Source organism: Nomascus leucogenys, chromosome 4, assembly GCF_006542625.1.
Source record: "Nomascus leucogenys isolate Asia chromosome 4, Asia_NLE_v1, whole genome shotgun sequence".
Lineage (NCBI taxonomy): Eukaryota > Metazoa > Chordata > Mammalia > Primates > Hylobatidae > Nomascus > Nomascus leucogenys.
The window spans coordinates 108,643,509-108,668,905 of record NC_044384.1 but is presented as its reverse complement, the minus strand read 5'-3'; the positions used below and the strand labels follow the sequence as shown (position 1 = coordinate 108,668,905).

Sequence of the window (25,397 nt, the reverse complement as noted above, 5' to 3'; positions counted from 1 at the left end):
ATTGGGCTTCACCTATCCACACCTGTTTCTTTATCTGGAAAGTGGGGATTATAATCACTTTGCTTCCCAGGACTATGGTGAAGATAGGATGAGAAAATTACATGTGAGTGTTCAACTCATAGAAGGAGCCCAACTAACATGGCTGCATCCTCATCACAATATCCTTCCTCTTGTTGCCTCAACTGTGACTTTCCTGAGAGACCTGAGGGAGGTGAGCCCTGGATATCTCCCATTGAGGGTAAGATCCTGGGCAACCAGCAAAGACTCAATCACACCTTTCTTTTTTTTTTTTTTTTTTTTTTTTTTTTTTTGAGATGGAGTTTCACTCTTGTTGCCCAGGCTGGAGTGCAATGGTGTGATCTCAGCTCACTGCAACCTCTGCCTCCTGGGTTCAAGTGATTCTCTTGCCTCAGCCTCCCAAGTAGCTGGGATTACAGGTGTGTGCTACCATGCCTGGCTAATTTTTGTATTTTTAGTAGAGATGGGGTTTCGCCATGTTGACCAGGCTGGTCTCAAACTCCTGACCTCAGGTGATCCACCCACCTTTGCCTCCCAAAGTGCTGGAATTCCAAGTGTGAGCCACCGCAGCCAGCCTTCAATCACACCTTTCTCAGTGACTCCTTTTTGTAACTGCTGGGTAGGGCAGAACAGAGGCTAAGGATGAGGTGGGACCAGGGACAAGGTACCATGTACCTGGAGTCTGAAGACCTGGATTTCAGATGCAACTTGGCTAGTGACTTCCTGTGTGACCCTGGTAAAGTTGCTTTGCTCCTGGGTTAAATGGGACTGATGGTCCCTTCCCAATTTGCCTTATAAGGCTACTGCAGGGCATATGAAGGTGTCCGGCCAGCTGTAACATGCATATGGGAGTGCTGACTGCTGCTGTCATTGTTGGCATTACTGATGAAAGTCATAGGAGGGGATGGTTGCTCCAGAGGTGAGGGAGACCTGGAAAGATTCCCAGAGTGAAAGATCGGGGTAAAGGCCTGATTGCCGTTGCCACTGTTGTTGGCATTATTGATGAAAGTGATAGCAGGATGGTTGCTCCATAGGTGAGGATGACCTGGAAAGATTCCCAGAGTAAGAGATCAGGAGGGCAAAGGCCTGATGGCTGTTGTCATTCTTGTTGGCTTTACTGATGAAAGTGATAGGAGGACGGTTACTCCAGAAGTGAGGATGACCAGAAAAGACTCCCAGAGTGAAAGATCAGGAGGCTAAAGACTTCGAGTGGGAAGGGGATAGAGTGTTCCATGTAGAGGGAGAACAAAGGTGGCCTGGACTAGCAGGGTCTGCTGACTCTGACCTCTGGCTTTGATTGAAACATTCATCAGACTTGGTTGTTTGCTGAAACAAAAGTCAGGGGACTTTGAGAAATCAAGTCAAGATCAAGGTCCGTGTCAGCAGCTCAGAAGAGCTGATGTTTAATCAATGTCAACTCCTGAGTAATAAGCCCTGATAAGGCCCAAGTACACTCCTCACATCCTCCTTCTGCAGCAGCTCACAGGCTCCCAGCACCAGCCATGTGCTAGGAGTCTCCTTATTGCTGCCCAGAAAAGGGAGGAGTTGAAGACCAGGAAGCCCCTGGTGCAGAGGAGAGGACAGGAAGACCAGCAAAAAAAGGGTAAAGTTCCTGAGGTTGATCAGGAACAGAGCTGGGCCTTAGATAAAGCCACTCAGGCTGAGCTCCTGGGGTGGGGACAGGTCATGTGTGGTTTCCACAGCATCTGGTCCAGATGCCATTGGATAGGAGCCCAAGGGTGGGGCAGAGGCTCACAGAGTGGGAGGACTCCAGGGCTCTCTCAGGAGAGGTTCTGCTTCAGCAGCACTGAATAGTTCCACCAGCCATGAGATCATGGTATCATAGATACGGTCAACTGAGGACCCGAGTCAACATTTCTTTCGAAGTCTGCCTGAAAAAAGGGGATAAAACTTTTATCAGAAAGGGCTAAGGAAAATATTTGCAATATATATGAAAAAAGCTAACATCCTCACTATTATAAGACCTCATGAAATGAGCATCCCACCCATTAAAAGAATAAATAATTTACAGAAGAAATACAAGGGGGTATTGAACATATTAAAAAGTTCAAGCTCATGCAAGTAAAATATTAAAAAGTAAAATCCAGAACTACGGGGTAGAGCTGATTTGCATTTCTCAGTTTGTGGCCTGTGACCATCAGCAGTCTACAGGCCCGTCTTCAGTGGCTCTTCACAATTGCCTGCTTGGACCCCAAATTCCTTTTTATCTCCTTCCTGTCTCCTCCTCAAGCCCCCTTCCCCATTGGTGAATGCTCTTTGTTCAATATGAAGTCTCTCTCTCTCCCCCTGTCTTTCTCCTGGAACACACTACAGGTTTGAGCCTAATTCTTAGTTCATGACATACTTGTATCACTGGTTTATGTGAAGCTGTCGTCAAAAAATTATTTTAAATAATGCAATAAAATCCTGGGATGTCACTGCCTTAGAGGACACTTGACCGTGGACAGTGACTCGTCCCATCTCCATGGTCCACTCCAATCCCATGCCGCTGGCTTCTGCCCAGGCACCTGCCATCTTGAATTTGGTGCCTCTCATTCCTATGCCTTCCTGTCATCTATTTGTACTCCTTCAAAGTATATATGTTTTGTTTCATTTGTCTTAATTTTATTAAAAGAGTATCTTGTACATATTTTTATGGGACTTAGAGATAAGTGGGCCGATTCAAGAGGAGAGACTCACAGGGTGGTGGTGGTGAGGGTGATGAGGAAAGAATCTGCAAGGTATCCCATGTTTCAGTCTTAGGTGACTGAGTAGTTGGTGGAGTCATTCCGTTAGATAGACCTAGGAAAGAAGAAAGGGGCTGCTGGGGAGATGATGAACTCAGTTCTGGGCAAAGCAATAATTTAGGCTCGCATTTATTGAATGTCTGCTATGTTCCAGTCAGTTTTGTAGAACTTAAAGTGCTCTGCATGTGTTATTACATTTAAGCATAACAAGAACCTCACAAGACAGGCACTGTTATTATTTTCATTTTAAAGATAAGGAAACTGAAAGGGAGAAAAGTTTAGTAGGTTCTGAGCCCATCAACATGATGGATCATACCTTTCTGCTGCAAACAGAAATATTGGATAAAATGTTTAAAATATTAAATATTTGTCATTAAAAATATTGATATGAAACTATTTACAAATAAAATATTTTAAAATTCTCAAAAAGCAAGGGAAATCCTCAGGTGACAGGAGTAAAGAAAACCCAAAGCCAGGGTGGATGCATTGGGCATTTATGGATAAAACAAGCCCCACTGGCATCTGCCATTACTGAGGCTTGAGTAGGTGGTTTTCCCCTCACAGTGTAAACAAAGCCACTGGGAAGTTTGAACTGGGTGGAGCCCACCATAGCTTGGCAAAGCCACCGTAGCCAGACTGCCTCTCTAGATTCCTCCTCTCTGGGCAGGGCATCTCTGAAAGAAAGGCAGCAGCCCCAGTCAGGGGCTTATAGATAAAACTCCCATTTCCCTGGGACAGAGCACCTGGGAGAAGGGGCAGCTATGGGCGCAGCTTCAGCAGACTTAAATGTTCCTGCCTGCCAGCTTTGAAGAGAGCAGTGGATCTCCCAGCATAGCACTTGAGCTCTGCTAAGGGGCAGACTGCCTCCTCAAGTGGGTCCCTGACCCCTGTGCCTCCTGACTGGGAGACACCTCCCAGCAGGGGTTGACAGATACCTCATACAGGTGAGCTCTGGCTAGCATCTGGCAGGTGCCCCTCTGGGACGAAGCTTCCAGAGGAAGAAACAGGCAGCAATATTTGCTGTTTTGCAGCCTCTACTAGTTATACCGAGGCAGACAGTGTCTGGAGTGGACCTCCAGCAAACTCCAGCAGACCTGCAGCAGAGGGGCCTGACTGTTGGAAGGAAAACTAACAAACAGAAAAGAATAGCATCAACATCAACAAAAAAGACATCCACACAGAAACCCCATCTGAAGGCCACCAACATCAAAGACCAAAGGTAGATAAATCCATGAAGATGAGGAAAAACCAGTGCAAAAAGGCCGAAAATTCCAAAAACCAGAACACCTCTTCTCCTCCAAATGATCACAACTCCTCGCCAGCAATGGAACAAAACTGGATGGAGAATGAGTTTGACAAATTGACAGAACTAGGCTTCAGAAGGTGTGTAATAACAAACTCCTCCGAGCTAAAGGAGCATGTCCTAACCCAATGCAAGGAAGCTAAGAACCCTGAAAAAAGGTTAGAGGAATTGCTAACTAGAAAAACCAGTTTAGAGAAGAATATAAATGACCTGATGGAGCTGAAAAACACAGCACGAGAACTTCGTGAAGCATACACAAGGATCAATAGCTGAATCAACCAAGCAGAAGAAAGGATATCAGAGATTGAAGATCAACTTAATGAAATAAAGTGTGAAGACAAGATTAGGGAAAAAAGAATATAAAGGAATGAACAAAGCCTCCAAGAAATATGAGACTATGTGAAAAGACCAAACCTACATTTAATTGGAGTACCTGAAAGTGATGGAGGGAATGGAACCAAGTTGGGAAACACTCTTCAGGATGTTATCCAGGAGAACTTCCCCAATCTAGCAAGACTGGCCAACATTCAAATTCAGGAAATAGAGAGAACACCACAAAGATACTCCTCGAGAAGAACAACCCCAAGACACATAATTTTCAGATTCACCAATGTTGAAATGAAGGAAAAAATGTTAAGGGCAGCCAGAGAGAAAGGTCAAGTTACCCACAGAGGGAAGCCCATCAGACTAACAGCAGATCTCTCTGCAGAAACCCTACAAGCCAGAAGAGAGTGGGGGTCCAATATTCAACATTCTTTTTTTTTTTTGAGACAGAGTCTCGCTCTGTTGCCCAGGCTGGAGTGCAGTGGCATGGTCCCGGCTCACTGCAAGCTCCATCTCCTGGGTTCACGCCATTCTCCTGCCTCAGCCTCCTGAGTAACTGGGACTAGAGGCGCCCGCCACCATGCCTGGCTAATTTTTTTTTGTATGTTTAGTAGAGACAGGGTTTCACCATGTTAGCCAGGATGGTCTTGATCTCCTGACCTCGTGATCCACTCACCCTGGCCTCCCAAAGTGCTGGGATTACAGGCATGAGCCAACACACCTGGCCTTCAACATTCTTAAAGAGAAGAATTTTCAACCCAGAATTTCATATCCAGCCAAACTAAGCTTCATGAGTGAAGGAGAAATAAAATCCTTTACAGACAAGCAAATGCTGAGAGATTTTGTCACAACCAGGCCTGCCTTACAAGAGCTCCTGAAGGAAGCACTGAACATGGAAAGGACAAACAGGTACCAGCCACCGCAAAAACATACCAAATTGTAAAGACCATTGACACTATGAAGAAACTGCATCAACTAATGGGCAAAATAACCAGCTAGCATCATAATGACAGAATCAAATTCACACATAACAATATTAACCTTAAATGTAAACAGGCTAAATGCCCCAATTAAAAGACACTGACTGGCAAATTTGATAAAGAGTCAAGACCCATCAGTGTGCTGTATTCAGGAGACCCATCTCGCTTCCAAAGACACACATAGGCTCAAAATAAAGGGATGGAGGAATATTTATCAAGCAAATGGAAAGCAAAAAAAAAAAAAAAAAAAAAAAAAAAAAGCAGGGGATGCAATCCTAGTCTCTGATAAAACAGACTTTAAACTAACAAAGATCAAAAAGACAAAAATGGGCATTACATAATGGTAAAGGGATCAATGCAACAAGAAGAGCTAACTATCCTAAATATATATGCACCCAAAACAGGAGCACCCAGATTCATAAAGCAAGTTCTCAGAGACCTACAAAGAGACTTAGACTCCCACACAATAATAATGGGAGACTTTAACACCCCACTGTCAATAGTAGACAGATCAGCGAGACAGAAAATTAACAAGGATATTCAGGACTTGAACTCACCTCTGGACCAAGTGGACCTAGTAGACATCTACAGAACTCTCCACTCCAGATCAACAGAATATACATCCTTCTCAGCATCCTGATACCAAAACATCACACTTCTTCTAAAACTGACCACATAATTGGAAGTAAAACAGTCCTCAGCAAATGCAAAAGAATGGAAATTGTAACAAACAGTCTCTCAGACCACAGTGCAATCAAGTTAGAGTTCAAGATTAAGAAACTCACTCAAAACTACACAACTACATGGGAACTGAATAACCTGCTCCTGAATGACTACTGGGTAAATAATGAAGTGAAGGCAGAAAGAAATGAGCTCTTTGAAACCAATGAGAACAAAGACACAATGTACTAGAATCTCTGGGACACAGCTAAAGCAGTGTTTAGAGGGAAATTTATAGCACTAAATGTCCACAGGAGAAAGCAGGAAAGATTTAAAATCAACAGCCTAACATCACAATTAAAAGAACTAGAGAAGCAAGAGCAAACAAATTCAAAAGCTAGCAGAAGACAAGAAATAACTAAGATCAGAGCAGAACTGAAGGAGATAAGAGATGAAAAACTCTTCAAAAAATCAATGAATCCAGGAGCTGGTTTTTTGAAAAGATCAACAAAATAGATAGACCACTAGCCAGACTGATAAAGAAGAAAGGAGACAAGAATCAGACACAATAAAAATGATAAAGGGGATATCACCATTGATCCCACAGAAATACAAACTACGATCAGAGAATACTATAAACACCTCTACACAAATAAACTAGAAAATCTAGAAGAAATGGATAAATTCCTGGACACATACACCCTCCCAAGACTAAACCAGGAAGAAGTCAAATCCCTGAATAGATCAATAACAAGTTCTGAAATTGAGGCAGTAATTAATAGCCTCCCAACCATAAAAAGCCCAGGACCAGACAGATTCACAGCTGAATTCTATCAGAGGCACAAAAAGGAGCTGGTACCATTCCTTGTGAAACTATTCTAACCAATAGAAAAAAGAGGGAATCCTAACTCATTTTATGAGGCCAGCATCATCCTGATACCAAAACCTGGCAAAGACACAACAAAAAAAGAAAATTTCAGGCCGATATCCCTGATGAACATTGATGCAAAAATCCTCAATAAAATACTGGCAAACCAAATCAAGCAGCACATCAAAAAGCTTATCTACCACCATCAAGTCAGCTTCATCCCTGGGATGCAAGGTTGGTTCAACATACACAAATCAATAAATGTAATCCATCACATAAACAGAACCAATGACAAAAACCACATTATTTTCTCAATAGATGCAGAAAAGGCCTTTGATAAAATTCAACACCCCTTCATGCTAAAAACTCAATAAACCAGGTACTGATGGAACATATCTCAAGGTAATAAGAGCTATTGATGACAAACCCACAGCCAATATCATGCAGAATGGGCAAAATCTGGAAGCATTCCCTTTGAAAACTGGCACAAGACAAGGATGCCCTCTTTCACCACTCCTGTTCAACATAGTATTGGAAGTTCTGGCCAGGGCAATCAGGCAAGAGAAAGAAATAAAGTGTATTCGAATAGGAAGAGAGGAAGTCAAATTGTCTCTGTTTGCAGATGACATGATTGTATATTTAGAAAACCCCATCGCCTCAGCCCAAAATCTCCTTAAGCTGATAAGCAACTTCAGCAAAGTCTCAGAATACAAAATCCATGTGCAAAAATCAAAAGCATTCCTATACACCAGTAACAGACAGAGAGCTAAATAATGAGTGAACTCCCATTCACAAGTGCTACAAAGAGAATAAAATACCTAAGAATACAACTTACAAGGGATGTGAAGAACCTCTTCAAGGAGAACTATAAACCACTGCTCAAGGAAATAAGAGAGGACACAAACAAATGGAAAAACATTCCATGCTCATGGATAGGAAGAATGAATATCTTGAAAATGGCCATACTGCCCAAAGTAATTTGTAGGTTCAATGCTATCCCCATCAAGCTACCATTGACTTTATTCATAGAATTAGAAAAAACTACTTTAAATTTTATGTGGAACCAAAAAAGAGCCCATATAGCCAAGACAATCCTAAACAAAAAGAAAAAAGCTGGAGGCATCACGCTACCTGACTTCAAACTATACTACAAGGCTACAGTAACCAAAACAGCAGGGACTGGTACCAAAACAGATATACAGACAAATGGAACAGAACAGAGGCCTCAGAAATAACATCACAGGTCTACAACCATCTGATCTTTGACAAACCTGACAAAAACAAGCAATGGGGAAAGGATTCTCTATTTAATAAATGGTGTTGGGAAAACTGGCTAGCCATATGCAGAGAACTGAAACTGGACCCATTCCTTACACCTTATACAAAAATAAACTCAAGATGGATTAAAGACCTAAACCTAAGACCTAAAACCGTAAAAACCCTAGAAGAAAAGCTAGGCAATACCATTCAGGACATAGGCATCGGCAAAGACTTCATGACTAAAACACCAAAAGCAATGGCAACAAAAGCCAAAATTGACAAATGGGATCCAATTAAACTAAAGAGCTTCTGCACAGCAAAATAAACTATCATCAGAGTGAACAGGGAACCTATAGAATGGGAGAAAATTTGCAATCTATCCATCTGACAAAGGGCTAATATCCAGAATCTACAAAGAACTTAAATAAATTTACAAGAAGAAAACAACCCCATCAAAAAGTGGGTGAAGGATATGAACAGATACTTCTCAAAAGAAGGCATTTATGTGGCCAACAAACATATGAAAAAAAAGCTCATCATCACTGGTCATTAGAGAAATGCAAATAAAAACAACAATGAGATGAGATACCATCTAACCCCAGTTAGAATGGTGATCATTAAAAAGTCAGGAAAAAACAGATGCTTGAGAGGATGTGGAGAAATAGGAATGCTTTTACACTGTTGGTGGGAGTGTAAATTAGTTCAACCATTGTGGAAGACAGTGTGTCGATTCCTCAAGAATCTAGAACCAGAAATACCTTTGACCCAGAAATCCCATTACTGGGTATATACCCAAAGGATAATTAATCATTCTACTATAAAGACACATGCACACAGTATGCTTATTGCAGCACTGTTCACAATAGCAAAGACTTGGAACCAACCCAAATGCCCATCAATGATAGACTGGATAAAGAAAATGTGGCACATACACAGCATAGAATACTATGCAGCCATAAAATGGATGAGTTCATGTCCTTTTCAGGGACATGGATGAAGCTGGAAGCCATCATTCTCAGCAAACTAACATAAGAACAGAAAACAAAACACTGCGTGTTCTCACTCATAAGTGGGAGTTGAACAATGATAACACATGGACACAGGGAGGGGAACATCACACAGCCAGGCCTGTTGGGGGATTGGGGGCTAGGGGAGGGATAACATTAGAAGAAATACCTAATGTAAATGACAGATTGATGGGTGCAGCAAACCACCATGGCATGTATATACCTACGTCACAAACCTGCACGTTTTGCACATGTATCCCAGAACTTAAAATATAATAAACAAAATTTTTTTTAAAAAGCCCCACTGAAGCTAAGCTGTCATTAAAAAAATTATAAGCCATACATGAGGAAGGGTCAGGAGACACATTAAATAGATGAATTGATATCCCTAAAGAATAAAGAATTTGAAAGACACTGTAAGTCTTTTTAAATAATGAAGGAGAAAAATAAAGAAACAAAACCATAATGAAAGAATTAAATACTCTGAGAACACCTGAAGGTTAGTCGCTTATCCAAGAGTAAGTGTCCCAGAGTAAGTGGGATTCAGTAATAAGACAAAGGTGAGGGACTATCTTGGTGACATAACTATTAAGTGGTGCAGATGGCTCCCTAAGCCTATGCTCTTACTTGCTGGACTGCAGGTGCTGATGTAGATTTGAAGAGTCTATTGGACATCCCAGGGCAGCAGCAAAAGTGGGTTTAGAGAAAGGTAGAGAATGCTAGGTCTCACCATATTTTCCCCCCACAGCACTACAGGACGTCGGGACTGGGCACTTCCCTCCAACATGGCCGCCACTGCTTCTCCGCAGCCACTCACCACTGAGGATGCCGGTTCTGAGAATACCAGCTTCTATTACTATGACTACCTGGATGAGGTGGCCTTCATGCTCTGCAGGAAGGATGCAGTGGTGTCCTTTGGCAAAGTCTTCCTCCCAGTCTTCTATAGCCTGATTTTTGTGTTGGGCCTGAGCGGGAACCTCCTTCTTCTCATGGTCTTGCTCCGGTACGTGCCTCGCAGGCGGATGGCTGAGATCTATCTGCTGAATCTGGCCATCTCCAACCTTCTGTTTCTGGTGACACTGCCCTTCTGGGGCATCTCCGTGGCCTGGCATTGGGTCTTTGGGAATTTCTTGTGCAAGACGGTGAGCACTCTTTATACTATTAACTTCTACAGTGGCATCTTTTTCATTAGCTGCATGAGCCTGGACAAGTACCTGGAGATCGTTCATGCTCAGCCCTACCACAGGCTGAGGACCCGGGCCAAGAGCCTGCTCCTTGCTACCATAGTATGGGCTGTGTCCCTGGCCGCCTCCATCCCTGATATGGTCTTTGTACAGACACATGAAAATCCCAAGGGTGTGTGGAACTGCCACGCGGATTTCGGCGGGCATGGGACCATTTGGAAGCTCTTCCTCCGCTTCCAGCAGAACCTCCTAGGGTTTCTTCTTCCACTCCTTGCCATGATCTTCTTCTACTCCCGTATTGGTTGTGTCTTGGTGAGGCTGAGGCCCGCAGGCCAGGGCCGGGCTTTAAAAATAGCTGCAGCCCTGGTGGTGGCCTTCTTCGTGCTATGGTTCCCATACAATCTCACCGTGTTTCTGCATACGCTGTTGGACCTGCAAGTATTCGGGAACTGTGAGGTCAGCCAGCATCTAGACTACGCACTCCAGGTGACAGAGAGCATCGCCTTCCTTCACTGCTGCTTTTCCCCCATCCTGTATGCCTTCTCCAGTCACCGCTTCCGCCGGTACCTGAAGGCTTTCCTGGCTGCCATGCTTGGATGGCACCTGGCACCTGGCACTGCCCAGGCCTCATTATCCAGCTGTTATGAGAGCAGCATACTTACTGCCCAAGAAGAAATGACTGGCATGAATGACCTTGGGGAGAGGCAGTCTGAGAACTCCCCTAACAAGGAGGATGTGGGGAATAAATCAGTCTGAGTGACCAAATCTCGGTCTGGTGGGAACAGATGGGAACCAGCTCAATTGGGCGTCCACTCAAAGTGCTCTCTCCAGGGGCCTCAGTGACCATGTTGCTAAACCCAGTGGTCAGTTCTCGGTTCTCAGCCATCAGCAGCATTTGCTCGCCCCTGCCTTCTTCCTCCACTTTCTTCACTTGCTTCCAGGATACCACGCTTTCTTTTCTGAATTGCTACAATCTTCCTTCCTTCCTTCCTTCCTTCCTTCTTTCCTTCCTTCCTTCCTTCCTTCCTTCCTTCCTTCCTTCCTTCCTTTCTTCCTTCCTTCCTCCTTCCTTCCTTCTTCCTTCCTTCCTTCCTTTCCTCCCTCCCTCCTTCCCTCCCTCCCTCCTTCCCTCGCTTCTTCCCTTCCTCCCTTCCTACTTTCCTTCCTTCCTTCTGACAGGGTCTTGCTCTATTGCTCTGTCACCTAGGCTGGAGTGCAGTGGCGAGATCTCTAATCACTGTAGCCTCCTCCTCCTGGGTTGAAGCGATTCTCATGCCTCAGCTTCCCAAGTAGCTAGGACTATAGGTGCCTTCCACCACACCTGGCTAATTTTTCTTTCTTTCTTTCTTTCTTTCTTTCTTTCTTTCTTTCTTTCTTTCTTTCTTTCTTTCTTTCTTTCTTTCTTTTTTTTTTGAGATGGAGTCTCGCTCTTGTTGCCCAGGCTGGAGTGCAATGGCGCGATCTTGGCTCACTGCAACCTCCACCTCCCGAGTTCAAGCGATTCTCCTGCCTCAGCCTCCTGAGTAGCTGGAACTACATGCGCATGCCACCACGCCCAGCTAATTTTTATAATTTTAGTAGAGACAGGGTTTCACTGCGTTGGCCAGGATGATCTCGATCTCTTGACCTTGGGATCCACCCACCTTGGCCTCCCAAAGTGCTGGGATTACAGGTGTGAGCCACCATGCCCGGCCCTAATTTTTGTGTTTTTATTAGAAACAGAGTTTCACCATGTTGACCAGGCTGGAGAATTGCTGTAATAGTTTTCCAACTGGCCCCTGTACTTCCTCTCTCTTGCTCTCCTCCCATCTCATCTGCACCTAGCAGCCAGAATGATCCTGACACTCTCAGCCTTTACTTCTGCCTCCTACAGAGCAGCAGCCTGTCAAAACACCAGATTACAACAAATTTAGTTTAAAGGTCTCAATTAGCGTTATTGGCAATTCTAGAATCAGGCAATAGACTCATTGAATCAGGAACAGATTCACTCCAAAAAATACAAAGAGTGTTCCAATGAGCTGGGTAGAAGAGGTTAGTTTTACAGACAGGAAGTGTTAGTTTTATAGACAGGAAGGGGCTGTCGAAGGCAGAAAGAAATGAAGAACAAAAAAAAGATTGATTTTTTTTTTTTTTTTTTGAGACAGGATCTCACTCTGTCATCCAGGCTGAAGTCCAATCCCACAGTCATGGCTCACTGCAGCCACCACCTCCTGAGCTCAAGCGATCCTCCCATCTAAGCCCCCAAGTAGCTAGGACTACAGGAGCACACCATCACACCTGGCTAATTTTTATATTTTTTGTAGAGACAGGGTCTCACTATGTTACCCAGGTTGGACTAGAACCCCTTGGCTCAAGCAATCTGTCTGCCTCAGCCTCCCAAAGTGCTGGGATTACAGGCGTGAGCCACTGCATAGGGCCAGATTTGTCATTTCAAAGTTACTTTCTATATACGGCCAGAAAAGGGTGGTTGACATCAGTTTTCTTCAGGTTACTTTTTAATAATGATTAAAACAAGGGGAACTTCATTATCATGAGCATGGTTACTGTCTGCATTATCATGCCAACTGAAACTGTCATGTTTGGGAATTTGGCTGTTAACTCTGTCTCCAGGAGTCTCAAAGGTCAGATAACAACTTAGTTTTGGTTTGAGGACATAGAACTTTAATATGACAAATTCCATTTTGGTTTGGTCTGGTCAGCTGGGACCTAGTGCATGAACTTAGTCCAAAACAATGGCCTCCCATCGTTTTTATTTAACAAGCCCAACTCCTTATGGTAATCCTTTAAGGCCTATGTGATCTGCCCCCACCCTGGCTACACTCTTTGCCCTTATGTCCACCAGCCTCCAGTGCTCCAGACACAACTGATCTCAAACACTCCTGACACATCCTCCTGGGGATTCCTCTTCCTGGATTGCTCTCCTCTCAGCTGTCTGCTTGGCTCACTCTCTCACCTTCTGAGGTCTTAGCTCAGATATCATCTTTCACTCACCTGTCCAACCTATTTAACACAAACTTCCCCATCTCTGATGCTCCTGATCTTCCTGATACTCTATTTTTAAATTTGTTCAATAGCGCTTATTTCTTTCAGACATTGTATGTGTTTCTCCTACTTGTGATGTTCAATGGCTACTGTCCCCACCCACATTGTCCCAGGTGAATTCCACAAGGTAGGGATCTTAGTTAGGCTTACTGCTGTACCCCACCCCCTAACACAGGGCCTGGTGTGTAGGTTTTCAGAAAGTATCTGTTAAATGCATGGGTGGAGGAGGGAGCATTTTCCTTCTGGCACTGCTGGGGACAAAGAGCCTGAGGCCCTCCACTCACCAGGGTTCCACATTCTCTGTAGTCCAGCTGGGAAATGCTATTAAAAGGACCATTCTTGTAGCCTTGATGGTGGACCCAGCATCTGGCAATCAGGAGGGCCTTGAGGTGCTGCTCCCAGGGAATGTCACAGGACCATGTACAGTCTGCAAAAGGAGGCAGTGAACACGCTTGGCCTAGGCCCCAACTCAGGAACCTTCAGATCTCCCTGGGACCTGCACAATCAAGTCCAAAATCTTTGTCTGATGTCAAGGCTAGGGCTTTTGCAAGTAGGATCCCATACATCTTCCAGCCCTCATACTCCTCCACTCCCTTTTCATTTCCTGAACATTCCAACTTCTATGCCTTTGCTCTTGTGGGCTCCCTCATGTAATTAGGATAATTTCCAGCCAGGTATTCCCTCACCCTTGTTTTATAACTGAGTCCCACTTTCTCTGGGACTCCACTGCTTGGTCACTCTGCCCTGTGCTTTGAGAGGAGGTTGGGTGGAGCATGGGACATGGGCCAGTTACTGCCTTCACATTTCCCTGGTCATGGTGATTTTTTTAGGGGGGGGCACATGACCCTGATAGAGCCAATGAAGTGCGATGTCGCTAGAACGTGTGAGAAGACAGGCATGAAACTGAAGCTGAGAGGGTTTGAGATCTGGAGCTACTCCTTCCTCCACCCAAACTTCAGAAGGTGAAAGAGATAGTGCATGTGAGTGAGCAGATCCCTAGGGCACTGTTTGAGCCTCAGAATCAAAGCACTTCTGAAGCTCGTCCCAATCTTGGATTCGACAGTTACAAGAACCAATAAATTCCTTTCCGTGTGGAGTCATGTTGTTTTGTTACTTGCAACCTAAAGATTCCTGACTGATATACTGTGCCCAGTGCTTTTCTCTTCATATCTCTAATGCTTGGCATTCTCCCTGCCCCCTGACACATCCACTGAGCAGCCTTTCCCCAAGGAGCTGCCTGCCCACATGGCATCTCTCTCTCCCGAGCTTCTAAAGCACCCACTGCTCTTCCCACCTCATAGAACTACCTGGTGCAACCTGCCCATGTCCCACCATGTCTGCCCTGCACAATTGAATGTGGAACCTGGCACACAGGAAAGGAAACGTTTTGGTGGATGGAATGGAGGGTAGGAGAACAGACGGCTGGGTGAATGTAAGCTCCATGAGAGCAGGGACTTTGCCATGTGTAAGCTCTGCATCTCCTGTGCTTCAACACATGCTCAGAGCATAGTTGACTTTTTTTGGAATGAATGGATAAGTTTTTTTGTTTTGTTTTGTTTTTTGGAGTGAATGGCTGATAGAGGATTGAGCAGGCAAGCAGTATTCTGCCCGCTGTTTCTTCTCTTCCCCTGAGCTTTTGATGGCATAGTCATAGCACATGTGTCACATGCCGTCCGACAGTCTCTTGATGTAGCACCAGTTGCCCTGTGCCTTCTAGGCATCCAATCTCTCTCAGCTCCGCCTTTAGTTCTCTCTCCTCAAGGCCACCAATTCCCCACCATCAGGAAGGACTCTGAGCTTCCTAGTTCCCTGGGAAATGAAGCTCTAGATCTGAAGGTGGATGTTTGTTTGAGGACGCGGAGGATGGAATACTACTTTAGAGCTCCAGAAATCTTGTCCTACAAGGAACTTCTGTTCGTGTGCCAGCCTGGCTGGTGAGATACAGCCTGAGCTGCACCAACAGGGTCTAGGTGCTCAGAGGCCCTGACTTTGTGCCCATGATGCACAGATAGGATGTCAAGCAAGGGACACCCAGCAGGGCTTGTCACACCAGCATTGGTGGATTTGTGTGTGTCTCTGTGTCTGTCTGTCTGGGAAGTACGTGTGCTATGTGGGCTGTGCGTAGTATATATGGTTGTGTATGTAGTTATGATGCAGCTGTGTCACTGTGTCCAAGCGGGTCTGGTTATGTGCCTGCAACTTTCCTATTCTTTCTTTTTTTGAGACGGAGTCTTGCTGGAGTGCAGTGACGTGATCCCAGCTCACTGCAACCTCTGCCTCCCAGGTTCAAGCAATTCCTGTGCCTCAACCTCCAGAGTAGCTGGGATTACAGGCATGAGCTAATTTTTGTATTATTAATAGAGACAGGGTTTCGCCATGTTGGCCAGGCTGATCTCGAACTTCTGAGCTAAAGTGATCCGCCCACCTCGGCCTCCCAAAGTGCTGGGATTACAGGCGTGAGCCATTTCGCCCAGTCCTATTTGTTCTTTCATGCCTTTCTCTGTGTACGTGTGAGTGTGTACTTGCTGCAAAAGGCAGGAATATAACAAGTAGTGCCCTGAAGCCTATGTCCAAAGGAGAGGGCAAGGGCCAGCTGCAGGTACCTGATTCTCTGTCACTGTCTTAGGTGCTATATAGTTTGAGAGCAGCTCAGCAGCTCTCACAGCCCAGGCCAGGATAAAGCCCTCTCCACCCCAGCCTTACTTCCGGGTTTGGGCCTTGGTCCCTCCTGTTGCTCTCTGTCTTCCCAGAGGCCTGACAAAGTCTGGCTCCTTGACTGCACTGCTCAAACCTTTCCCAGGGGTCTCAGGAAAGCAATCAGAATTCCTCTGACCCTCAGGCTCTGAGGCAAGGTGGACTCTTCCCATGGGCCGACCTAGGGAGAAGTGCAGAAGTTGCTTTGCCTGTGGGCAGGGCTGCTGCCTATGCTGAACGCCACGAAATGTGATGTTTTGACTCCAGTTAATTCTCTATGAGAAAAGCATCTCTTTTCTTTCCCAGGTGCCTGAAATTCCACCATTGGAAAGCCACCCCTGATCTTGCTTTATTATAAACTATCTTCAGAGAGAACACATTTAGTGGGCTTTCCTCTGAGGTCCTGATTAGGAAAAGGATGAGAGGAAGAAAATATTTGGCGTAGAAATGAGGAATTGGGGGCAGAATGACCGGGTTGGGTGGGTGGTGACTAGAGGCATCCTTGGCAGTCGCAGTCTTCCTCCTGCCTCAAGGCCTCTGCCAGGGTTGGCTGCAGCAGTCCTCATGCAGGGGGTAGAGAGCTATATGGGCCATGGGCCCCTCCCATGCCAGCAGGCGGGCATGGGGCATTGGGATCCCTGCCCACACTCCAATCCTGGGGGGCTCTTGCTTCCTGGGGGGCCTGTTGTTATGCTGGATATCCCTGACTGTGGGATGGTACACTTACATTCACCTCACACCTCACCCGCTGAGGCTTCCCTAGGTTCCAAACATCTCCTCTGGAGCTCTCAGACAGGCCACAGGGTCCATTAAGTTCCTATCTGCACATGATCACTCCCAGTTGAGACCTTCTGGTCCTGACTCAGGGAACTCTGGCCCTCAGCCCCACCCCAGCCAATCCACAGGCCATGCTCCTGGCCCATATTCCCTTGGATGTGAGGCATAAAAGGAGACACAGCACCAAGGTCTAGGGAGGGCCAAGGAGGTGTGTGAAGGCTCTGTTCCTGTTTCCCCACAGCCCCAGCCCCATTGTACTGGGCACAGGGCCTGGCTGGGCAGAGATGTCATTGGTACGTTTCCCATGGCCAGTCTTCCATCTTCCAGCCCATTTCTCCTCCTTCCATGCCCCCTACTCAACTCTTCTCCTTGTGCTCCTGGTCCTTGTAGAACAGGATGGGATATCTCAGCTTCTCCTAACCAGGCAGAGCTCTATCAAGCCCCAGGTAGACATCAGCGTTGCAGGCAGCTGACCTCAGAGAAAGGCAGGAGCTGGCCCAGGGTCACATTGCTAGTTGGGGACAGACTGTCACCCCAGCTCAGGCCCCTGCCTACTCTCCTGGCAGAGCAGAACAGGCAGCCTCAGGAGAAATGTGAGGCTGCCACAGATGTAAGATAGAAGTAGCAGAGAGAAGCTCCACTGGCCGGTCGCTGGGTCAGGGGGTCCATGCAGCATGGGCCCACCTCCTCCAAGACACTCTATCCAGCTCCCACAATCATTCTTCCTCCTGTCCCAGCTCCAGCTGGAGCCCTGCCATCAGCCAGCTACAGCTATGGCAGCCACCCCCTCACCCTCTTGTAGCACTGGTAAGCACGCTGGGAAAGGGGATTGTCTCCATTTCATAGATTGGAGGGCTGAGGCCAGGAAATGATTTGAGGACAGAAAGCAAATTAGCTGAGACTGGAAGTCAGGTTTCTAACATTTAATCTCCACTTAGGGAATTGGAGGTCAGAAATGAATAAAATACCATGCCCCAGTGCGCTCCAGTCTGGGGAAGTGGGCAGCAGGCAGAAACCAAGACACAGAAAGCAATGACACCTAACAGATATGCTATGATACAAATGGTGCTGCGGGAGCTGCACAGTTTGGAGGCCATTTCTGGCCAGAGGGTGGGATGAGTGAAATCCAGGAAGGCTTTCAGGAAGGAGTAGCTGGCACTGGGATGGGCAGGAACAGCAATGCCTCCACTTTAGGGATGGTTTCATTGGAGAAAGTTGGCAAAGTTGAGAAGTTTGGAGACCAACCGTGACAAAATTTAAACATCAGGTATGTGAAGGCAAGGGGGACCAACTGTGACAAAATTTAAACGTCAAGTATGTGAAGTCAAAGGGGAACCAGGAAAGTAAAAGAGTGACAATCAGAAGTGCTTTTGGCAAAAAGGCCTCTGGCAGCAGTGTAGAAGAGAAATGCAGAGGTCACAGGTATAAGAATGACAGTAGGAGAGAGGAAGAGGGTACACATTTCAGAGGCATCACAGCGGGGTGTACTGACAGGATGGGGGCCTGCTTGTATGAAGGTAAAAGAGGAGGAGGGAGAGTGTCTCTGGGAGATGGGGCGAATGGTAGTGTTCTGAGCACAGAGAGCAGGGAAATCGGGAGGAGGAGTGGTTCAGGGAAGAGGCAGGGGCTCAGATGCCAAGTTCTGCGTTGGCCAAGCTGAGTCAGAGGTGCTGGGAGACTCCCATGAGGGTTTGGGGATAGGAGAAAGCTCTGAGTTCAGCAATGATCATGGAAACCAAGGGAGGGTTGACAGCACCCTGAGGTGGGGGAGACATGGGCACTGAGGAGGGATCTTGAATAATTCCTACGTTAAAGGCATCCTGGCTGGGCGCAGTGGCTCATGCCTGTAATCCCAGAACTTTGGGAGGCCAAGGAGGCCGAGGAGCCTGGCCAACATGGTGAAACACCGTCTCTAATAAAAATACAGAAACTAGCCTGGTGTGGTGGCGTGTGCCTATAATCCCAGCTACTCAGAAGGCTGAGGCAGGAGAAATACTTGAACCCGGGAGGCAGAGGTTGTAGTGAGCCAAGATCACATCACTGCACTGCAGCCTGGGCAACAGAGTGAGACTCTGTCTCAAAAAAAAAAAAAAAGGTATTGTTTCTCTAGACCTGTGCTATCCAATAGGGCAGCCACCTGCCACACATGGCAATTAAGCACTTGTAATGTGGCTAGTCTGAACTGGGAAGAGCTGCAAAAGTACAGTACATACCAGACTTTGAAGACAGGATGAAAAAGGGAAGGTAAAAACTATATGTTAAAATTTTTAATAGTGATCATGTTGAAATGCCAATATTTTGGATATATTGGATTAAGTAAAGTATATTATAAAAGTGAATTCTGTTTCATTTTACTTTTTAAAAATGTGTTTACCAGGAAACTAAATTAGCTGGGCAAGATGGTAGGTGCCTGTAATCCCAGCTACTGGGGAGGCTGAGGCAGGAGAATTGCTTGAACCCAGGAGGCAGAGGTTGCAGTGAGCAGAGATCGCACCACTGCACTGTAGCCTCAGCGACAGAGCAAGACTCTGTCTCAAAACAAACAAACAAAACCAAAAAACCCCACTACTCATGTAGCTTGCTTCATATTTATGTTGGATGACACTGTTCTAGAGCCTGAATTCCATAGGATGTGGGATAAGTGTTGCTGAAAAAACTAAAGCAAGCTGGGAGGGTGGAGGCTGATGTTTGCAAGATGCCATGTTACTCATGTCTGGGGGGAACCAGTTTCTGTACTCAGGACTTCTCAAGGCAGGCATCATCTCCCAAACCAAGTTGCCCACAGATACTCCCCGTTCCCCTGGACTTCCTGTGAGAGGAGGGTTCAGCAGAACCCACTCTGAGAGATGGTATTTTAAAGAGAATGATAAGCCGGTCAGATGACTAGGCGGGGAGAGAGCGAGGACAGGCAGAACAGAGGTAGGCGGTGCCACAGGACCAGAGGGAGGGGTGGCCAGTGGGGGCTTGGGGCTGCAGAGGGGTGAGAACAGGTGAGAGATGCAATAGAACTCCTCTGGCCAGGTTTGCAGCTGGCTTGGCCAAGCTCACTCTGTAGGATGCAGGCGGTAGCGGAAGCGCACATCATGGCTGGGCTGTGTGGTGCCAAAACCCCAGCGCTGCGGGTCAACATGGGGTAGTGGTGTGTCAGGGTCCACCAACTCTAAGTCAAAGTGTGTGACCATAAGCAGGATAAAGAGCTTCACCTCACTGAGTGCAAAGAACCTCCCAGGACAGATGGAAACGCCCGAACCCCAGGGCATGGTGTAGTGGTGGATCTTCTTGCCTGCCTTGAAGAAGTCCGCTTTCCGGCTGCCATTAGGGTTGAGGAAGCGATCGTACTTGAAGACAGTGGGCTCAGGGTGGATGTCAGGGTCCATGTGCACTGAGAGGTAGGGAAAGAGGGCCAGGATGTCTCCATGGCGGAACAGATACTCCTGCCCACTGGACATCTTCAGAGTATAGTCTTCATGAACCAACCTGAGGAGGGTGGGTGCAGCCCTCAGCCGCAGCGTCTCCTCCACCACGCTGTCCAGAACTGGGGTGTGTTGCAGGGCACTGAGTTTGAAGGCAAAGGACTGCTTGGTCTCCAGCCTGGCCTCACCCAGGACCTGGGTAGCTTCCTCCCTCACAGCCCGAATAGCTTCTGGGTGCTTCAGGAGGAACAAGAGGGCCCAGAAAGAGGTAGGCCCTGTGTTCCCCTGGGAGGCCCAGAGCATCATGAAGTTGAACTTGTCCTGCATAGCTGAGGGTACCCCCTGCTCCCTCAGAAACTGAAGCATGTTGCCCAGCCAGTTGCTGATGCCCTCCTTCTCCTGGCTGTGGCTCACGGAGAGCATCTTGTGAAAGAGACGCTGGAGTCGGCCCACTTCTAGCCACTCCCGGGGCCACAGCAGGGAGTAGACAAACCTGGGGAAAAGAAGGTCAAACTTGCGGAACTCCACGAATAACTCTCCTGCCTGTAGCAGGTCCTGCTCCTTGTCCTTCGTGTAGCCGAACAAGCTCAGGTAGCCAGCTGTGAACAAGATGTAATAGCAGAAGTGAAAGAGGCTGTCCTCATGCCAGCAACTGGCATCCAGACTCCAGCCTTTGGACGTCAGCATTACAAAGGACAGGCTGTCCAGCATGGTCTCATTAAGATCCTTCAAGCCATCCCCCCTCAGATGCTTGGTGCTGGCTGAGTGTATCATCTCATGGTCCCCTTGCACTGAACGGTATCCAAATACCTTCAGCACCAGTTTTTTTGCATATTGCCCAAAGTCTAGTTTTCTCTGTGTGTCCTTGAGGATGGGGCCAAAGGAGAGGGGGTCCATGACGAAGGTGAAGTACTGGCCCCCTAGCTGCACTGTGAACACATCCCCATGCTTGGTCCTCATGCCCTTCAGAAATTCAAACATATTCTTCCGGAAAGCCATGGCATGGCCAAGCCAGGGCACGGTACCCTTGTCCAGAGGGGGCTCCCGTGGCCTGCGTTGTCGGAGCATCCCTGGCAGGCACAGGTATCCAGCAATGACCACCAGCAGAGCTCCCAGCACTGGACCCCAGAGCACCATGGCTATGCTCCTGCAGATTAAGCTCTCGACACGCACACTGTTCCCTGGGTGCCAGAGAGCTTTGGGAGGCCTTGGAAAGTCCAGGATGTAAAGGTCTGAGCACCTGGACCTTGCCCTGTGTTATGGCAAATAACACTAGTGAGACAGTACTTGGAAGCAGCAAAATGTTCCCTGGACTTAACACTTGGCTGACTGGTCACGTAGGGGAGGAGAAGGTAACCAGGAGATAGCTCAAAGAGAAGCCTCCAGCTATGGTCACAGCTGCTCACCAGCTTCATGCTTTGCTCTGACCTTTTCAGACTCAGCTCTTGCACCTTCTCTCTAAGCCTGCCTTGAGCCCACTCCCACTCCCATGGCTGACTGACTATTTACACCCCCACTTACTCATGCATTTATTTATTTGCCAGTTCATTCGGTAGAAATGAATCAAGCACTTACAAAATCTCACTTCCACTCTTTCCTCATCTTTTTTTTTTTTTTTTATTATACTTTAGGTTTTAGGGTACATGTGCACAATGTGCAGGTTTGTTACATATGTATCCATGTGCCACGCTGATTTCCTGCACCCATTAACTCGTCATTTGGCATTAGGTATATCTCCTAATGCTGTCCCTCCCCCTCCCCCAACCCCACAACAGTCCCCGGAGGGTGATGTTCCCCTTCCTGTGTCCATGAGTTCTCATTGTTCAATTCCCACCTATGAGTGAGAGCATGCGGTGTTTGGTTTTTTGTCCTTGCGATAGTTTACTGAGAATGATGTTTTCCAGTTTCATCCATGTCCCTACAAAGGATATGAACTCATCCTTTTTTATGGCTGCATAGTATTCCATGGTGTATATGTGCCACATTTTCTTAATCCAGTCTATCGTTGTTGGACATTTGGGTTGGTTCCAACTCTTTGCTATTGATTGTATATCTAGAAAACCCCATCGTCTCAGCCCAAAATCTCCTTAAGCTGATTAGCAACTTCAGCAAAGTCTCAGGATACAAAATCAATTTACAAAAATCACAAGCATTCTTGTACACCAATAACAGACAAACAGAGAGCCAAATCATGAGTGAACTCCCATTCACAATTGCTTCAAAGAGAATAAAATACCTAGGAATCCAACTTACAAGGGATGTAAAGGACCTCTTCAAGGAGAACTACAAACCACTGCTCAATGAAATAAAAGAGGATACAAACAAATGGAAGAACATTCCATGCTCATGGGTAGGAAGAATCTTTCCTCATCTTTAGAAGACTCAACAAATGCCTCCATTCCTAGTTGGCCCCCTTTGTCAAGTAACTTAACCTCACTGTGCCTCCATTCCCTCATCTGTGAAGTAGGGGTAATTATAGTGCCTCATAGGTGCTGTTGTGAGGCAAAAAGAGATAAAACCTGAAAAACACTTAGTATAGTGCCCGGCTCATGCTAGTGCTCCATATATGTTAGTTAGTATCCTAAAGCCTTTTCTCTTACCTTTGCCCGCTCCCCTGGACCTCACAGCAGCCCCATGCTTATCTCCTCATCCCTTCTCTAGTCTGTCTTCCTCTCTGGTCTCAAAGATGCTTGCCAAGGGGGCATGACCTTGTTGAAGTCATGTCTGCTTCTACCTCCATGTGCACAGAGTACACAGTCAAAGGCAAGTGAAGAATGACTATATGACCTTCCACAAGAGCTCTGACCCCTAGCCCAAAAAAAAGAGGCGTCGATGCTGGGGCTTTAGATGCTGAGAAGGCTGAGATGGTGGAGGGGGTGTTGACTCCATCTTGGGGTATGAGTGTGAATGAACTCATCTGAGGAGGCCACAGAGCCTCCCAGATGATGACTCTTTAAGCAGAGGCTGAGCCCTCAGTCTCTGAGCCTCTCACCTGGAGCCCTCTCACCTGCCCAACTGCTCGTCTATACACTTCTCTGACAAGAAGGCAGAATCCTGTAATTGTAAAATGTCAGAGATGATAGGGACCTCACTAAATCACTTCATACTTCATTTCACAATGAGGATCTAGGTGCAGAATGCAGTGGGGACCCTCTTTGACAGCTGCCCTGGCTTGGGGCCTTGAGATAAGCTAATCATCGACTAAGGGCCCTCTGAGACATGTCAGCCTAGGTCCCTGCCAGCAGCTCAAGAAGGAGAAAACTGTACCATCGATGCCAAGGCATTAGTCAAGCAGCCTGGCCCATTGTTGCAATAGGTGAGGTTCAAACTCAATTCAATCAGTTCTGATAACCTCCAAATTACTTTTTAACTTCCTAACGACCTGAAAACAGGGACTTCGGCTCTTCAGACAAAAGAGGGTTTGGAACTTCCTTATCCCTTCTGGAGTGAGCTTCCTTTGCCTATGAGCTTCCCCTTGGCAGGGAGTTGGAACTGTCCACACTCTGCTTCCCAGAATCCCTCTTTAATTGCTCAGGACCACCACAGTACTTGGCATCATCAACTCTCCTCAACCTTAGAATTCAGTCAGAAACTGGGCCAAATCCAATGAACTGAATCGTGTCCCCTAGTTTTTAATGGATGAACCATTATTTCACATTCATTCTTACCTCATTTATTAACCCACACTCATCTATTCATTCCCTCCTTCCTTGGAGAAGCCCCATCTATCCATTCACTAGACACTTATTGGGCACTTACTGGCAGAAATGTTGCTAAGATCTGGGATTATAATCATGAATGAGATAGACACAGTCCCTGCTCTCTTGCAGTTTATGGTCTAATGGAGGAAGAAAGATATTAAATCACTGCCCAAAGTAATTATACACATATTTCTCATTTATTGCGCTTTGCTTTATTGCACTTCACAGATACTGTGTTTTTTACAAATTGAAGGTTTGTGGCAACCCTGCATTGAGCAAATCTGTTGGCACCATTTTCCCAACAGTACGTGCTAACTTTGTGTCTCTGTGTCACATTTTGTAATTCTCATGATATTTCAAATTTTTTCATTATTATCATTACAGCTGTTATGATGATCTGTGATATGTTAGTATTGTAATTGTTTTGGGGCACCATGAACTGGGCCCACATATGATGCAAACTTAATTGGTAAATGTTGTGTGTATTCTGACTGTTCCACTGACCAGCTGTTCTCCCCTCTCTCTATCTCTCCTTGGGCTTTCCTATTTCCCAAGACACAGCAATGTTGAAATTAGGCCAATTAATAACCCTACAATGGCATCTAAGTGTTCAAGTGAAAGGAAGAGCTGCACTTTAAATCACTTTAAATTTCACTTTAAATCACAAGCCAGAAATGATTAAGCTTAGTGAGGAAGGCCAAGATAGGCTGAAATCTAGGTTTGTTGCACTACACAGTTATCCAAGTTGTAAATGCAAAAGAAAAGTTCTTGAAGGAAATTAGAAGTGCTACTCTAGTGAATACATGAAAAATAAGAAAAACAGCTTTATTGCTGATATGAAGAAAGTTTTAGTGGCCTGCATAGATCAAACCAGCTACAACATTCCCTTAGCCAAAGCCTAATCCAGAGCAAAGTCTTAACTCTCTTCAATTCTATGAAGGCTGAAAGTGATGAGGAAGCAGTTGGAGAAAAGTTTGAAACTGGCAGAGGTTGGTTCATTAGGTTTAAGGAAAGAAGCCATCTCTATAACACAGAAGTGCAACGTGAAGCAGCAAGTGTTAATGAAGAAGTTGCAGCAAGTTATCTAAAAGATGTAGCTAAGATAATTGATGAAGATGGCTACACTAAACAACAGATTTTTAATGTAGATGAAATGGCCTTATATCGGAAGAAGAGACCATCTAAGGACTTTCCTAGAGCAAAGTCAATGCCCTGCTTCAAAGTCTCTAAGGGTAGGATGACTCTCTTTTTAGGGGCTAAGGTAGCTGGTGACTTTCAGTTGAAGCCAAAGCTCATGACCATTCTGAAAATCCTAGGGCCCCTCAGAATTATGCTAAATCTACTCTGCCTGTACTCTATAAGTAACAAGGCTAGGTGTGGTGGCTCGTGCCTGCAATCCCAGCAGTTTTGAAGGCTAAG

At 46.1% G+C, this 25,397-nt stretch overlaps 2 protein-coding genes across 4 annotated transcripts in view; one reads left to right on the top strand and one right to left on the bottom strand.

The window, feature by feature from the left end:
• ACKR2 (atypical chemokine receptor 2) overlaps positions 1 to 11,182 on the top strand; it is a 56,170-nt gene extending 44,988 nt beyond the window's left edge. For both annotated transcript variants that reach the window (XM_003256922.4, XM_030812027.1), the window contains one exon: positions 9,916 to 11,182. In XM_003256922.4, coding sequence (XP_003256970.1) covers positions 9,916 to 11,107 — 1,192 coding nt within the window. In that variant the 3' untranslated portion in view covers positions 11,108 to 11,182. The remainder of the gene's footprint in view (positions 1 to 9,915) is intronic.
• LOC100605497 (7-alpha-hydroxycholest-4-en-3-one 12-alpha-hydroxylase) lies at positions 1,454 to 21,490 on the bottom strand. Of its 2 annotated transcripts, XM_030812026.1 has the most exons (2): positions 20,068 to 21,490; positions 1,454 to 1,910 (listed from the first exon to the last, which is right to left on the bottom strand). In XM_030812026.1, exons 1-2 carry the CDS (start codon positions 21,412 to 21,414, stop codon positions 1,851 to 1,853), a joined length of 1,407 nt encoding a protein of 468 aa, XP_030667886.1. In that variant the 5' UTR covers positions 21,415 to 21,490; the 3' UTR covers positions 1,454 to 1,850. The 2 variants fall into 2 exon arrangements, with proteins under 2 accessions (XP_030667886.1, XP_030667885.1); XM_030812025.1 differs by lacking the exon at positions 1,454 to 1,910 and having other exon boundaries at positions 17,779 to 21,471.
• Positions 21,491 to 25,397: the final 3,907 nt, after the last annotated feature.

Coding starts and splice junctions, on each gene's coding strand:
- LOC100605497 (XM_030812025.1), bottom strand. CDS start 21,414: ATGGTGCTCTGGGGTCCAGTGCTGGGAGCTCTGCTGGTGGTCATTGCT.